Here is a 17,507-nt window from a genome sequence, read left to right on the forward strand (position 1 = left end):
GTGAATAAGATGACTTTCTTGTCTCTTTATATGCCTCAGTTTTTAAATTTTTATAAACTGGATAGCCTGAACATTATAATGTGGCAACTCTGGAAACTAGATTCTGCCCCCCTCCCCAAGTTTTGTTATCATGGCTTGTTGTGAACTGCAGTTTGTGTAGTAATTTGTTTAGTGACTTTTCTAAACTATCATATGTTGTCTGTGTAGTATCTATTCTGTTAGTTTAGTGGTCAGTCAGTAGTTTGACAGAACTTTCCTTAAATGCCTGGAGACAAAAGAAAAATAAAAAATATAAAAGGAAAACATACTCTCCCCACCTTTACAGACAGGTTCTCTATTGGGGAACTCTTTCAACACTTATTCGGGCTGTTTACAACTCTGTTTCAGTCTTCACTTCCTGTTTGGTCTGGGTGTAAATATTAGTATCAGCAAGAGGTGAAAGCTTAGAAGCTTCTCGGGACTTTGCTGAACATGGATCCTGCCCTGGGTATGGGTACATCCTTCCAGAGTCCCTGTTATATGTAGTATTGTTTCCAAGTCCTTATTTTCCAAATTATTTCACTACCCAGCTTCTCCTTTCCAGGCTCTCAGAGTGTGTCTATTTGTCCCAACTGCAATCTCTTCTCCAGGCAGCAGTGGTTTGTTCATTTAATTTCAATGCTTTCAAGAAATCATTCTCAGCACAGTCACTTTTTCACCTGGAGAGACTTCTGAGTTACATGAACCAAAGGCAAGCCCCTAGATAGGTCAAAGCGAATACCATTTCTTAAGAATGGGGTCCATTCTGCTCCCTCCAAAGCCAGGAGCCCACATAAGGAATGCAAGCTGCAGTCTTCAAGACCATTCCTGACTGGGGAGGAAAGAGGGCGAATCAAGATAAAATGCCATTAAGCTATCCAGCTGAGTTTCAGCTGCCTTTTTAATTTAAGCAGTTGTTTGGTAAGTTTGTTTTTTTTTTTTTTTAACCAAATTTCCAATAAGTTGGAGTCTGACAGTTTTTTTTTCCAGCTTTTCTAAGGATGGGTATGCACCTGGAGTTCCTTGTTGTCATTTTCCCTCATATCTATGCATAATATTTGATGGAAACAGACGTATCAACTTTTCGGTAAATGTGACATGATTTTCCTATTACGGCCAGAAGGTGAGATGCTTTGTTAAAACTTTATATAGTACTTGGACCCTTGGTATATGATATAAATATATGCACGTATTTCAGATATAGAGGAATATGGAAAAATCATAAATGGCAGATGCTCATGAATTATATTAGGGAATTGAGGAGCTAATGAATGCATACTTGTACCCTTTGAGTGTGACTAGCTACAATGCTCATCTTTTTCGTACTATGAGAGAAAACATTATTACATATCTTGGTCTGATCCAGTATAGTATATTGCTGGAGTATGAAGAAGACGTTTTACTATTTTAAACTTAATGAGCTCTGTGGACTCTGAGAACATTGAGTCTTCAAGCATCAATTCAAATATTTTGTCCCTAGATACTCCAGCTAATGTGTTTGCCCCAGTGACCAGTCCTTTTTAAAACACAATTTTTAATGTCATTGCTTGAAAAATATGTCATGCCTTATTTAGAATAACCACTCCCTTCATGTACCCTTAGGGAGGTTCTTCTGATAGCAAGAAAGGGAATACTTGTCAAACTCTATGGTTACAGCAACATCTAATCTCCCCAAATCACCATGCTTGCTGAATTGTAATTGACAAGGGATATTACTTCATGTGTAAAAGAAAACTGCAGTAAGCGCAAAATGCTACTGGGCTTACTTATGTGAATATCTAATGCCAGGAACAGTATGTTGAGCAAAATGCAACAAGTTATTAATCAGATGTTATTATAAAATGAAACTCCTTTAGGTGGAATTTTATAATTAGGATTTTTCTCTCCACTGTAGTAGAAAAATAATTGTTAAACATATAATCAATTTTTACGACAGCCTGGAACACACAGTGAGTCTGGTTAAAAAGTGACACTGGAGGATATAACATACCAGGTAGAAATCAATGATTCAATTCTCGTTGTTTAGCAAAGGTAAACACATCATATGTATGTAATTTTGTGCATGTTACATTCTGTAAGCAAACTGTGTGTTTGAGCCACTCTTCGCAATTCTGCCTAGAGCATTTTCCAGTCAGTAATGACTTATACTGAGGCAGTATATTTTGCTCTAGAATCACTTCCCTAATGTAACAGTTGTCTATAGAGAAGTCACAGCTTTTTAAGCCATGAAATTTTAATTTTAATTGCTCAATTAATTTTAAATGCTCAGAGGAAATTTTAAATGCTTATAGGAAATTACAAAATAGGAGCTAGAAAAAGTTTACTAATATGGTATAGGAAAGTACTACTTATCTTAGTTATAGTGTCTGAGAATGACCTGACTTTGATATGATTAAAAGATTTACAGTGAGATTTGAGGTAATTTGTAATATCATTTAATCGGCTGCATATTAACTGCAAGATAATTCTGAGGTTTAAGGGTACAACCAAAAGTGATTATAATTAACACGTTTAATACTTGTAAAATTTGACCTGAGATTCTCTATGTAATCTCTGAAGTTTTGAGGAAAATGTAAAAAACCTGCAATGGATTAAGAATTACAGGTCAGGTTTTGCCTAAGGATAGGCAGTGAACAAATGACTAAGTTCATCTATTGCTTTTGCATAAATGTTATTCCAAAACTAAATTTATTCATTTAAGTACAAGAATTGGGAAAACTAATGTTATTTTTAGTAATAGATTTGGGATTATGACTATAAACTTAAAATTATGTGATTTTCACTGAATATTATGTTTTGAAAAGATAGCATTCATCCTGCTAACACACACATTGCCCTGGGATATAACTTGATAAACATGCCCCAGTAGGCCTCTGTATTTTCCATTCTTCATTGAAATTCATAGATTTAAATAAGTAAACTCAGTGGTTGTTTACCTGTTTCTTGTCTGAGGCTACATAGCTAGAACTTGCAATGAAAACAATCCTCCATGGTCTGTTATTCAAATGTTAATGAAAATTAGATAACAAACCTTAAAAAGAAAAAGCAAACACTTGAACTGACTGAAGAACTGCTTTCCTAAACCCATAATTTGGGTAACTCCACAGAATATAAAAATCCATATTTGAGAGTTCAAAGGCCTGGCTATAAACTTTATTTTCGGCTTTCAGCTTCCATCACTTCTATAAGTCAGATAAAATTTACATTTCCTGACTAATTTACAAGGTTATTGTGAGGAAGAAATACCATAATATATATGTAAACTAAAACAGGATACAAACATAACAGTACACTGCACTCCTACATTTGTTTTCAAGAAAACTTCATTGAATCATTCACTAATCCTAAGATAATTAATCTTTTGTCTGGACTCAAGGATTGAGGCTTTGATGGAAAGCTGGTTCCATGAAACACATGAGGAAAATGGACATAGTGGGTTGTTTCCTCGAAAATGGATATAGCATGTTAAGTTTGCTCTTACTTGTAAGTCTGGATTCCCAGATGACATCTAAAGTTTGAGAAGTAACTCCTAGTTGTGGTATGTTGCTTTTATTGTCTGATGCCTTTGAAGCACACTGATTTAATGCATATTTACTTTAGATTCAGATCTCAAGAAGCTCTAGGCCTTGGTTAGGCATCCAAATTGTAGGTACCATTCATCCAGTTCCCTGTCCTATATACCTTTAGTTAATAATTACAAAAGACTATTTATAACAGTGCACGTCCTTTATAACTGAAACTGCAGTAAGTTTAATTTTCAGTACATGACATATTTTCATGCATTTGCTTTATCCCTGTACAATACTAAGAATCTTTAACATACATTTCATAGGTTTTCTTTACTAACATTGCAGTCCTTTACTAATGAGTAAACAGTTCTAAAACATGAATTCATAATTACATTGTCATTTATTTCAATCCTGTGGCACACACTGAATATAATAGGCTTGAAAAACACTTTGATATTTCCTTTGTAGATTACTAAATGCTACCATTGATTTCTATAAATTAAATTTACTAGGAAAACCTACAGTTTAAAAAAAGTACACAAGAATAGGCTAGCTGATCACAATCGAATGAATTCAAAATAGTATAAAGTCAGGAACAGTTTATCTTCATGGTAAACATTCACTTTATGCAAATCCCACTTGGCTTCATTTAATTAAAAAGCTGAAAAAGAAAGAAAATTATTATGTGCTGAACATAAGGAAAATACAGTATGTTTTTTATTCCATTCTAAATTAGCACATGTAAATATAACATTAAAATGTCATAATTGTTATTAATTCAGCTAATTGTAATTTTTACATCAGGGCAGTTTTTCTGAACTAGTTCCTTTAACCAGATCAGGCTTGGGGGGGAAGAGGGTCAGGTGAGAGAAGATGCTGAAAACTAATTTGTGGTTTAAATTTACATAAACATTCTTCTCACTGCTGGCTAAAGAAATAGTTAAATCAGCATTTAAAATGGTAATGTAGAAGAAATACAAGGGAATGGACTGAAACAAACGTGTGAAGTGGGTCATTTGAATGTCCTAAAAATATTTTTTCTCTAAACGTATAACTTAATCACTTGGTCTTTTGTTTTTTTTGTTGTTGTTGTTGAGACGGAGTCTCGCTCTGTCGCCCAGGCTGGAGTGCAGTGGCCGGATCTCAGCTCACTGAAAGCTCTGCCTCCCGGGTTTACGCCATTCTCCTGCCTCAGCCTCCCAAGTAGCTGGGACTACAGGCGCCCGCCACCTCACCTGGCTAGTTTTTTGTATTTTTTTTAGAGACGGGGTTTCATTGTGTTAGCCAGGATGGTCTCGATCTCCTGACCTCGTGATCCGCCCGTCTCGGCCTCCCAAAGTGCTGGGATTACAGGCTTGAGCCACCGCGCCCGGCCGGTCTTTTGTTAATATAATTTACAATTTCATCATATTGAACAACCGAAAAGAGTATACATAAATCATAAACCTTCGGATGAAACATCAGCAGAGATACTTGTACATATAAAAGATAACTATTTTTTTTAAACTTCCCTAAGCAAAGCTTTATGAAACAAAATTTAATTTTGTAAGATGGTAAATCAATTTAAATAACATTAATGAAGCTTTTGTTTATATCTGTATCTTTCTGCTAATATGTGGCATGTTCTTTTTGAGTCTTGACAACACAAGACAACTTTGCAAGGCAACCAGACAAAGCAATTTTTAATTAAATATGAAAGCAAAAATGAAATCAATAGTTCTTGTAGTTAAAAAAAACAAAAAAAAAAACAAAAAAAACCAACAATAACAAAAAACATGTAGCTGGAAAAATGTCCCAAATAGGTAAGTTTTATTATCTGGATGTTTAAATCATAATACCCTAGGCATAAATTGTTTTGTCTTTCTGAACCTCGGTTTCCTCATTAGTGAAAAGAACATTTGTTTTGGATGATTCCCAAAGTTCTTTTCGGTGCTAATATTTTAGGATTCTGGTGATACTATGTGCAAAAATAAATATATATTTTAAAATACAACATTTTAGTATAAAACATAAAATATATATAATATATATTTAAATTATATAATATACAGTGTATATTATATAGCATCAATTAAAATGTAAATAACATCATAGCACAATACAAACCAGAAAAATTACTCTTCTTAGCTGTTTCTGAGAAATTGTTAAATTAGAAGATAAAAATGATGTGGTGCTATCAGGACGCAATGAGACATCACCTTTACTTTGAAGATAATAAGTAATGAATAAAGCGTACTATAAGGGTGACCATCTCCATGAAGAAGAATGTCAGTAGTAAACCTCGGCAGGATCTTAAGCTGTAGTTGCTGTTCAATCCACATGATCCTTAAAAACACTGCTGGTAAAGCAGATAGATGTGGCAGCCGTAGGTGAATTGTGGCATTATGTTTTGAAAAGATAGCATTCATCCTGCTAGCGCACGCAAGCTATCATCAGCTTGCTCTGAAGATGAAGCTAACTGAAGAAACAGGGTTAATGAAAAAAGAAACCTTAATCATAAAATAAACTGATACTTAAAATTAAGGATTTGTAGCTTTTTGTTGTTTAGTTTTTAAAGGAGCTGCAATTTTCGAGTTATGGAGCACTAAAGATAATCTTTATTTTTGCTAATATTACCCCTGTGAAAGCAAAAATACTAACTTGATCCGTAATGGTAATTTTAGACCTTGTAACTTTTTAGGAGTTTTATGATACTTAGGTATAATCAGAGTAAAAGGATCTCTGTGAGTACTTTATTAATATAATCTTTAGTTATGCTGTTTTTTTCATTTTATGGTTTTCAAAACTGAAATAGTAATTTTAAGCTGTTATAACAATCAGTTGTTTATATCGTGAAATGACAAGTACATATTTAATCTGAAACTGATTAATTGTCCTACGATAAAGGATACATCTAACAAATAGAGTACTTTCTATGGTTTTATTTTCAAAGCTACCATTTTCATTTTAAAATGTTATAAAATGTCTTTATTTGTTCAGGACACTGGAAACGCTTGAAGCACAAAAATGTCAAAAATGTTTGGCTGGTTAAAACGTTTCTGAGAAAAGTATGGACTTCTGTTCTCTAATCAGTATTTTAGGTTTCATTTTATTTTCATTATATAAACAATGTCCAAGGTATGTTCCAGTATGAATGTTTTATATTGATATTAGTCTCTCATTTCTAATCAAGAGCGGACATGTATTTTTTTTTCCCTTTTCACATTTATCTGTCTAACAATTTTGCTGCATAGTCTAACAGTGTAATAGTTCTTACAGATTTATGGTTCAATAGTGCTTGGATATTGTTTTTTCTAATAATGCTTATCACAAAAATGTATAAATGCCTTTGTATCACACTTTTAAAAAAAAAACTGTCAAGAATACTGAAAACTGAATGTATTCCCCTTATGTGTGCTTTTCAGTTTTGCAATCTGCTTCCAGAGTGAGTGAGAAGCAGCCTTGGGTACCACCATCAACTTCTGTATGGAGTCCGCTCCACTCTCAGTCGTGAATGAATCGCACTGTAGTTATGCACAGTAGTAGTCAGCATGTGCATAGCACTGATTGCTGTGACTGGCTTATTTGCTTATTCTGAAGTGAATATATGCATGGTCAACTGGAACTCAGGTGGTAATAGAAAACGGAAGCTAGTCGGCAAGAGTAGCAAGTTGCACACAAGGGATAAGATAGATAGAAGTATAGGACTAGCACAAATGTGACCCTAGAAGCTCCCACTTCCCCTAGCCTAAGGGAAGCAACCATTCCTTTCTAGTCTGTGTCACTTTGTTGCTTCAAGTCCATCAGGGATGCAGAGAGAGACTGTCTACACAAAGAAGGAATGGGATGACAGCTTCAAACCATTTCTCTCTTTAAGGCTGGCTCTCTCCTCAGCACTCCCTCATGGTAGAAAACCACGATTTAGATGAAAATATTGTCTTTGATGTGCTGAGGAGTAATATTCCATAGGTTTATTAGCAAGTTTATTACTTGAAATTCAAAATATTTTTCTAGAGAAACATGCAAGTGTTAGCTATTTTCTTAACCTCAGGACCCCCAGAAGTCTGTTTCAATCAGCATTTAACAACTATTGTGTACTAGAATTCTGTGCATAGAAGCATGTTGCAGAAAATGAAATGATTGAAAGTCATGGCCCTTACGTTTCTTTTAGCTAAAGGAGAGAAAGACCTGGGTATGATTAAGTATGATACAGTGACATGTTTGATATGATGATGGTGTTACAAGAAGTGAAAAAGCAAAACTCTGAGAACAAGTAAGATAAAGGGACAGCAGCCTAGACCAAAGAAGCTGGATGGGGAAAGGTATCAAAGTATGAGAACATATTCAGTGTTGTGTTCAGCATGGCTAAACTAGGAGTTAGCACATTTTCTGTAAAGAGCCAGAAGGTAAATATTTTAAACTTGGAGGGCCATGGGTCTTTGCTGAAACTACTGAACTGAGCTGTTGTACAAAAGCAGCCACAGACAACACATAAAACAAACCTGGCTGCGTTTCAATGGAACTTTATTCATAGGCACTGAAATTTGTATTTCATAATTTTCATGTCACAAAATATTCTTTTTGACTTCCCACCCCCCGATGATTTAAAACTGTAGAAGCCATTCTTAGTTTGTAGGGTAAACTAACACAGACAGCAGTTCCTGAGTCTTGTATTAAACCAGAGGGTGTACTGAAGGATATACCATAAAAAGCTGAATGGCATGAAACTTAACATAGTTGTGGCAATTCATACAATGGTATTACTATATAGCTAGTAAAATCACATATACTGTAGAATGTAGTTAACTGCATTGGAATATGCTCATGATGTATAAAAGAACAATAAGCAGCTTACAAAATATGTACAGGCTAAACTGATGACAGTTGATGACCTGGGTGTTGGGATTTATGAATATTTTTCTTCATTTTGCTTATCTATCTGTATCTTCTAGAAGGAACATGTATTAGCTTTCCTGTCCTCCTTTTTATTAGCTATTAAGGAATTTTAATGAAGAAGCAACATAATCAGTGCATATCTTAAAAGAATTCTGACACTACCGTACAATAACTGATAGATTATAGGGGATAATGACTAGACATTGGGAGACAATTTAAGAGGCTCCGTGATAGTCAGAAAAAGATACAACGTACTTAAGACAGCAACTGTGGGAAGCGAAAAGTAATGTAGACCAAATAACACAAAGCAGGATGAGGATGTGGGATGAGAACAAAATGACTCCAAGATTTCCATCTTGCATGACTGTGAGAATGACAGTGTCAGGGAAAATGGGGAAAAGGAACGGAGAAACAGATCTGGAGGCAGATAATGATTTTTGAATGTATTGAGGTGAACTGTTAATGTGGTATTCAGGTCTGGTTCTGGATCTCAGGACAAAGGTCAGGAATTGATAATGTATATTCAGGACTGAGAAATAATCTCAAAGAAAAAAAGACAGTGTAACAATGTCATGTTACAAAATCCAGGGTATACAGTTACCAAGAGGGGCTTGTCAACTAAAATGCTAGGACGGTCACATGAAGAGAAGTTTGCATTTGGTCACTGGTGGTTACTGGAGACTGAGGATCTATCAAAAGCTTGTTTGTTGCTTTTCCCTTTCTGTGAAATATCTGAACAGGTAGCAAATAATGGCTTGCTGTTTGTTTTGTTTTTTTATTTATCTTGAATTAATGACTCCATCTGTTTCTCATATTTGGAAAAACCAGAATGTACACAGTGTTCCGGAACAAATGTACTGTGTTCCAAGAGAGAGTTGGTTAGACTCTAATATCTTCAGCTCGACAGAATTCTCTTCCTGTTCTCAAACTGGGGAGGAAGTCAGGGAGACCCGGTGGTTACACAATGTCATCTGTCTCACAGAAATCACTTATGCGGGTAAGGGGCAGTTGTTCAGATTTCATTTGGGATCCAAAAAAGTGCAAAGGGGAAAAAAGGTCTGGGTTGTTCACCAAACAGACAAGCCAGTAGCTGAATTTTCATTCCTATCCATTGCCCTTGTGGATATTGCAACTCACTGAGTTATTCCTTTTAATCTTTACTCTACATTCACATGTGTTCTATGAGAATGCTAGAGAGAAGGACATTGTGGCCCTTAGCTAGAATTCTTTAGCCGAAAGTCCTGGGGCTCTCTTTTCTGTAACAGAAGATTAGTAAACCCAGAAAAGTCTTCGAGTCTGAAAAACTGGTCTTCCAAAAAGGCCTGAAGAAATCTAAGCCTGGCCGGGCGTGGTGGCTCACGCCTATAATCCTCCTGCCCTGCTTTCAGTGGGTTGCTGAATGATATGGAGTTTCTGCCAGAGTAAGAAAGCTGTATTACCACAATGGAACTAAGTCTCTAGAGCTGCTTTTGATGTGTGTGTTAGCCTAGACCCTTGGTTCTCTGGGCTTGAGGGGGTGGGATGTGCAGTGTGGGATCCAAAAACCGGATTGTGATTTTTTTGCAAAAAATTACCATGAATTTATATTTTATATATATAAAAGAACCTACTATCTGTTTCTGAATTTAGCAAATGTTGATTTTAAAGTATTCAGAAATTAACTGTTTGGAACAGTTGTATTTTTTAAGACTTTCACTATTTGTTAATGGGAAAAAGGATTTGGCTACATTTTTCCCAGGTAGAATTAAACATATTTGTCGACTGCCTTTTTCCCCTAAGTGATAACAAACAGAAGTTAAGAAAGTACATTTGCTGGGAGTGGAAGGATTGCATCTGTCAAATGATTAACTTCACATGTCAGTCTTTTTGTAGAAATTTTTATCTGAGGACTTTTTCCTAGAGCAGATAAACATAATAATGTAAGACTGGAATATGGAATCTCACAGTTAAAAGGTAAGTTATCTTACATTTATAAAACAGTAATTTACTATAACTTGTCTTATGAGATAAATGTTATAGTCTCTATATTTGAAAAATGAGGAAAACTGAGGCTCAGAGAAGATTAAAAGACTTGCCTGAGGTTATAGAGTTTTTAAGTGCCATGGTCCAAATCACATCTTCTCACTCAAAGTCCAGATCACTTTCCAATACACCACAATGAAATACAACAATATGGAAAAAATAATCCTTAAGATTGAATTTCCATTTGTACAATATTATTACAAGATTTAGCTCTACATTCTTTATCTAGATAAGACAGGGGATAGACAATGGTGCCTCTACAGAATGCCAGCTTATCTCTTAATCATCTCTAAATCCTTGGACCTTTGTAAGTCATTCTACAAAGCTAGGACTCAGTATGAGAAAGGTTAATACCAGTGAAATTCGCATCAATGATGTGTACTATGGGCTGATCATCATACCATTTAGACATTATTGTTCTATTTGTACAGCTTAGGGTTGTTAAGATGTACAAATGAATGCAATATTGCTATACACTCTACATGCTGGAATTTTTGCCTTGCTGTGCTCGTTCATTATCATACTTTCTTCAAAACTGGTATGAATGCCTTTCATTTTTAGCTGTTATTCTGTACATTTCCTTACTGAGCACCATTCCATTTTTGTTCATCTCAAGGTAACCAAGGACATTAGGAACTATCAGTTTTGTTTTAAGACAATGGAAGGCACTTTGTGTCCACTATAAGCTTAATTTATATATTCTGTTTTTCACCTGATATTGCCCAGCTCAGAACTGGAACGGCAATACCTCTTTTTTAAAAAGTTTTTTTAGAGACAGGGTCTCACTCTGTGGCAGAGGCTGGAGTGCAGTGGCACAGTCATAGCTCACTTGCAGCCTCAAACTCCTGGGCTTGAGCAATCTTTCCACCTCAGTTTACCCAGCAGCTGGGACTACAAGCATGTGCCACCATGCCAGGCTCATTTTTAAAATCTTTTGTAGAGACTGATCTTGCTGTGTTGCTCAGACTGGTCTCAAATTCTTGGCCTCAGGCAATCCTCCTGCCTCAGCCTCCCAAAGTGCTAGGCATGAGGCCTGAGGTACCACTCCCAGCCACGATAGTTATCTTTAGAGCTCAAGTTTGGGGAAAAACTAATTTTTCCACACACCTTCAGCTACGAAGAACAACCTGACAACTCCAGGGGGTGTCATCTGATATGAACTGCATCTTCTGGAGTTGGGGTAAGCCGGTAATCTTCACTATATTTCTATTTTAATGGTTCCCATTGCATTTAATGGAAGTAGACAAGGAATAAAGTTTTCAAGTAAACAGATTCAACTAACAAGTATATAATGAGCACCTACTATGTGCATAGCACTTTGGAGATATATAAAAGGTATTTATCAAAGACACAAATACCTTATAATCTAGAAGAAAAAAAGACAAACACATGAAACAACTGTAAATGAATACTTAATGAAAAACATAATGCAATAAAGTACGACTGAATAGTCCATTGCTGACATGGCTACTACAGTTGATGAGGAGGTAGGTGAAAGTGAGTACTTTTTATTGAGAACCCATTACATTTCAAGGACTATAAATTGATTATATAATTTATCCCCATAAAATTCTGAGGTAGGTTTTATCATACCAAGTTTACAGATCAAGAAACAGGCTTTACCAAGTTCAATATAGATAGAAAAGTGACTAGAGCTGCAGAAAAATGAGACTTGGAAGTTAAGTAACTAACTTTAAGTCCCAAAGTTAAGAGGAACCAAAATTCAAACCTAGATTTGTCTAAATGCAGAGCCAGAGCTCTAGCTGATACACAATGAAACCCCAATCTTGAATTCGGGACCTCTCCTAATTACTGTTATTTTTCTGTTAGATTATACTACCTGCCTAAGACAGAGTCTAATGAACAGTTAGGAAGCAAAGTGACGGAATTACTAGAAATGTCTCATGTTATTTTCCTAACAAAGAAAACAGAGACTTGATGTACCTTAGATGTTACTACAGACATCTTCTAAAGGAAACTTTTGTGAACACAGAGTGCCAGTGAAAAATATTAAGGTAGTTACCCATATGTGAATATGATGTCGTTGCTAGCACTTTGCTCTTCTTAGAAAATGGGGCAAGCACCAAAGTTCATGTAATATATACAATGAATTCAGTGCTACTACTGAAGTAGTATTTCCTCCGTTCTGAACTATGGCTCAGATGGTGATTAGATCAAATTCATAGTAACCCTCCTAATTTCACTGACAGCTTCAAGAGACTCAGGAGCCCAATTACATTCATCAAAAATAAGACAAAACTACTTAATCTTTAGCATAAAGAAAAACTTCATAGCAAAAGATTAAATAAAAATGAATTTAAATAATGAGTACTATGTACCAGGCAATGTGCTAAGTGATTTGCAAGCATTCTCTCATGGAATCTTTGTAAGAGTTGAACGACATATGACAAATCATCTCCATTTATAAATGAGAACTCAGGTTGACCAAAGTTAACCTGCCCAGGGTCACACAGTCAGTAACCCGCACACTGGGGCTTCTGATCGGGAAAGTTTGCGTATTGAATTTAGAAGACAATCTGAGAGAATTCAGTAATGGCATGAAACAGATTCATGCCGTAAAGTGTTAAGGGTAAACTTTAGGGAAGATTTAAGAATATAGGATAAATATTTAAAGTAGATATTTATTCCTTTAGCAGGTACATGTATCAGCAAAGAAAACAGCAATTTTGAAAGTGCTATGAAGTACTGAAAAAATATGAAGGGCATAGATGTTTAAGGTTTTATAATAAGGCTTAAGATTAAAATAAAAATGAATAAACAGAATAGGATCACTTCATACAGAAGAAATTAAAGACTATATTTTAAATAAAATTAAAAATTGTGAGGACAGAATGTAAAAAAATTAGTTCAAAGACAATTCTGATCATGGTTCTGTACATAAAGATAATTATGGATATAGTCCTGTGTATCAGTGCCACAACAGTTTGTAATTTAGAAAAATTCAAAATGAAGACATTGAGGGCTAAAAGGCAGATGCATAACACACAAGCAAGTACTTTGGCATTGGAGGCTAAAGGCCATCATGAAAGGTGATGTTCTTTAAAAAAAAAAAAAAAAAAGTAGAAGGTGTTATGTTCAAATGTGCATTTTCACTAAAGGGTAACTCAGGTGTCTTATCCCACGTAAAGGTATGATCTAAAGCAGAAGCAGGAAGCTTCCCAAGAGTTACTGTGAAGAAGAATATGCATCTGTACTAGTAATTGATCTCTGCAACGTGCATTCCTGTTAAAATTGGGAAAGTCAAGGATGCAGTCTTGGTTGAGAAACTATTTTTCTCCTCTTGTCAGCCTACTTCAATGTATTTCTGTCTTGGTTGGCTGGAGTGGTTCAGGTCTGGGTTCCTAGAGTTTACGACTTACTATTTTACAGTCTAATGCTCTTAGAAAATGGACATCTACAAATGTCTTTGCAGAAGTACCAAAGGCCAGGAAATACCTTCTGGATTATGTGTTGTGGATTTTCCTCTTCCTAGAATAACTCTTTCCTGCATCTCATTCTCTCATTTTCTACAAACTGCCTTTATCTGATGTAAGCAGTTTTTAAAACATTTATAATGCTGGTGCCACAAGTAAATGCTTCCAGGAATACAAAACTGTTTTTGAACAATGTTCATCACAGGATAATTCTATGGGAAAAGGTCTTTCTGTTCTTTATCAGCATCTCGCCTTTCAACTAGTCTCAGAATTGTTTCTTCTTCTCCATTTGTTCCCTCTTTGACGCTTGCTTTTGCCATCACCTTGCTCTTTCTTTAGTTAACTAATTGAATAGATATATATTTGCTTTCCCTGTACTGTCAGGTTTTTGTAATTTGGCTCAGGGTGGACCCAAATCTCTGGTATATACTCTGTGCAGTCTTTTAGTAACATTTGTTTTTGATGTTTGTCAGGCAATTATCATAATCATTCACAAGAGAATGGATAAAACAACTGAGAAGACAATTAAAAGGAAAATAATGCCATGCAATAAAAAGATGACTCAAAGTAAAATACATTATTACTAAGTTAACTTTAGCATATATACATGTGCTAGACTAAGAAAAGGGATTAAAACTTTTTAAATGCAAAACTGGTTGTTTGTTCATAATTCTCCCCTGTCCACTGTATGTTGTTGGTTTAGAAGGATACTGTAAATGTCATGAAGGGAACAATTACACTGTGTAAACCTGAGAGCAAAATAATTCAAGTATGAATGATCTTAAGAAGGGTTATCTATGAGCACCATAAGGATTTATGAAAGTTTGCTAAACAATTTCCCAGTATATCAACAGAATGTAGGAAAACAGATAAATGACAGTTCTCAGAAGAGCTGAAGGGACATATTAGAAGGCTTTAATGTGCTCTGGGAAGCTGTAATTACAGGGATTATTTAAATTGGACAGTACAATAGCTCAATAACTAAGTCATGAAATTCATAACAATCTCAGATATGATCTGAGGATACATGAAGAGAGTATTATAAAGATTAAACAAAGGGCATCACATCTATGTAAACTATAGCAGCTTTCACTAGTAAAGAATAAGATATAAAAATTACTTAAATTTAACAAGTAGATTTTGTCAGTGTCCCTTAGTTTTTCAGTACATTATTTCCTTTTGTTTCATTGCATATATTTGTACCAAGTTCAAAAACAAGGAAGTTCTTCCTTGAGTAAAATCGTCATCTCTCGAACTAATTCAAGAGGCCAAAGTAAGTTATTATCTTGGTGCTGAACATTGATCTAATTGTCAACATTTTTCTTAGAGGCTCTGGCTATCACATTATTGATGCCATTATACATTTGACCTCATGTTATTTTCAACTTTGATTCTGGGATAATTTTCCACTTATATGAATATACAAATCATGTTTTTCTACACAAAATATGGCATAGGAGAGACAAGTGAGCTAAGAGTCAGATTTTCTGCTTCTGTCTTTAAATAGAGACACTCTCTTGGTCGCATCTGTAAAATGAATAATAACGATATGATCTCTATGATCCTGTGCAGTACTAAAATCCCAGAACACTATGATGTTCCAGAAAAAAAAAATCCCAAAAACTCACCTGGAAAAATAATTACTAGTTTTGCAAATATCGAGAATTTGAATTAGAGAACTGTCATAACAATTCACCCATATTGGTTAGGAATATTTCATTTTGTGAATATATCTTCCTCTTCATATATTTCTTTATCTAATTAATGCATTTTAAGCCAGAAACATGTTCACTATTGAGTAGTATACTCATAATCCTCCGAAGATACCATGAACATATTTCTCTTCCCATTCCTCTGTACACAAATTATGACTTTCTGTCCATGAAATATCCTCAGCCCCTCTTCTTTGTCTAAATGCTTTGTTGAATTTTAGCCTAATTCAAGCCTTCTTCTGGAGTCTTCCTTTCTCAAACCCACAGTGATCTTTCTCAATTATTTCCATACAACAGATCTGCCACTTAGCTTTCAACACTTCACACTGTTATTCCCTGGTTCATGGATGTATGTACTTTCTCCAAAAAGATGACTGCACAGTAAACATCATGGCATGTCTATAAAGCATTTGTTTAACAACTCAAATTTAAAACCGAGAGGCAATTGTGAAATCCTTTATCACTTAGTTCCCTAAGACAGGCTCATAAAATGGTTATATCAGATTCACCTGGGTAACTATTCACCTGATTCTTAAAATCCACACTTGCAGATTCTGACTCAGTTGCACATGGTGTAGGAATAAGAAGCCACAGAGTTTTGAGAACCATCTCTTAGGATCAAAGATCTATCTTGAACACCTTTTTCCCAAATACATGAGCTGAATTAAATACTGTTCACATATTTGGTGGTTTTATCTTTCATAGGTGTTTGTCATTGTATTTGGCTTCTGTTGGATGTGCTTAGAAAACAGAAAATTAATGTAATTCACTGGGCTCTTTGAATAGCTCCAACAAAAGGTGGTAAAGGAGACACCTTCAAGGAGTCCAGAAGATAGACTATGGCATAGGAGGTAGACTGGGGTGAAAGTTCTACTTACATCAGATGCCCAATAGTGGGGAGTGAAAAACTTAGCCAATCATTCCCTTTCTCTTAGAAAATTCACAAAATCATGTTGAGAGAGTGAGAACTGGTAGCATAGGTGGGAGTCTAAGGGACAGAGAAGGCTCTAATCAGCTGAAGAGAATGGTATACGGACATTACTCACTAATAATAGTGGAAGAACTGGAGCAAGAGATTAGTCATTGAGTTACTTCTGAAGCAATGGATTTCTGTTGTTGAATGACCTATTTTCTGAACCTTTTCCAACATCTGTGAGATGTAGCTATGTAGCAACTACGTTTTTAATTGTCATCCTTGCTTCTCCATATATCTCTCCAATAAACCTCCCATTATCTAACATACTCCGATTGCCTTCTGGCTTCTTGAATTTAAAATTGCCTAACAGAGCGACCAAACTCTATTTAGCGTGTCTAGGTCAATCTGGTAAATCCACACAATAGCACAGCAAATGATGGAGCACTCTAAAGAGCTGTTACAGCAGTCAGAGGCCTGCCTGCCATTTCTCCACACAGCATGGCACACTGTTGAGCACACCTGGTGTCCCAAGGTTCTTTGATAAGCTCTCTTCTGATTCTGTTTCTTGGCAGCTCCTTGTCAGGGTTTTCATCTAAACTATGTCAAATTTCACATTCACAAACCACTCTAAGGCATAATTTCCATCTCTGACTTCTTACAAGAGTTTCATCTATATTTCTAGCATTATGAGGCCTGCTGAAGGCAAATCCATCTCCTGTTAGGTTGGTGGGGAGCTGACAGGAGTGTGGGATTGGTTACATAAGAAGAATGTTCAAATGCCACATTCACACAGAAATAATGTAAGTGGCATATATGCTGGTTCAGATGTGCTTACTATTAATATCTATGGAGAAGTCAAGGATATGTATTTTGAAAAGCTTCCCAGGTAATTTCTATGTCCAATCTCAGTTAAAAAACCACCACAAGGGCAGAGCAAGATGGCCGAATAGGAACAGCTCCAGTCTCCAACTCCCAGCGCGAAGGACACAGAAGACCGGTGATTTCTGCAGTTTCAACTGAG

At 35.6% G+C, this 17,507-nt stretch overlaps 1 protein-coding gene across 2 annotated transcripts in view; it reads right to left on the reverse strand.

The window, feature by feature from the left end:
• Positions 1-2,437: 2,437 nt before the first annotated feature.
• Positions 2,438-17,507, reverse strand: part of TUSC3 (tumor suppressor candidate 3) — a 145,905-nt gene continuing 130,835 nt past the window's right edge. Inside the window, exons 9-10 of one of the 2 annotated variants that reach the window (XM_011934894.1) lie at positions 10,478-10,542; positions 10,131-10,298 (exon numbers count right to left, since the gene is read on the reverse strand). In XM_011934894.1, the coding sequence (XP_011790284.1) occupies positions 10,524-10,542 (19 nt within the window). In that variant the 3' untranslated portion in view covers positions 10,131-10,298; positions 10,478-10,523. Of the gene's footprint in view, positions 4,189-10,130; positions 10,299-10,477; positions 10,543-17,507 lie in introns of those variants that run through there. The other variant, XM_011934895.1, reaches the window with a different exon arrangement.

This window comes from Colobus angolensis, unplaced genomic scaffold (assembly GCF_000951035.1).
Source record: "Colobus angolensis palliatus isolate OR3802 unplaced genomic scaffold, Cang.pa_1.0 Scaffold14, whole genome shotgun sequence".
In the NCBI taxonomy this organism is placed as follows: Eukaryota; Metazoa; Chordata; class Mammalia; order Primates; family Cercopithecidae; genus Colobus; species Colobus angolensis.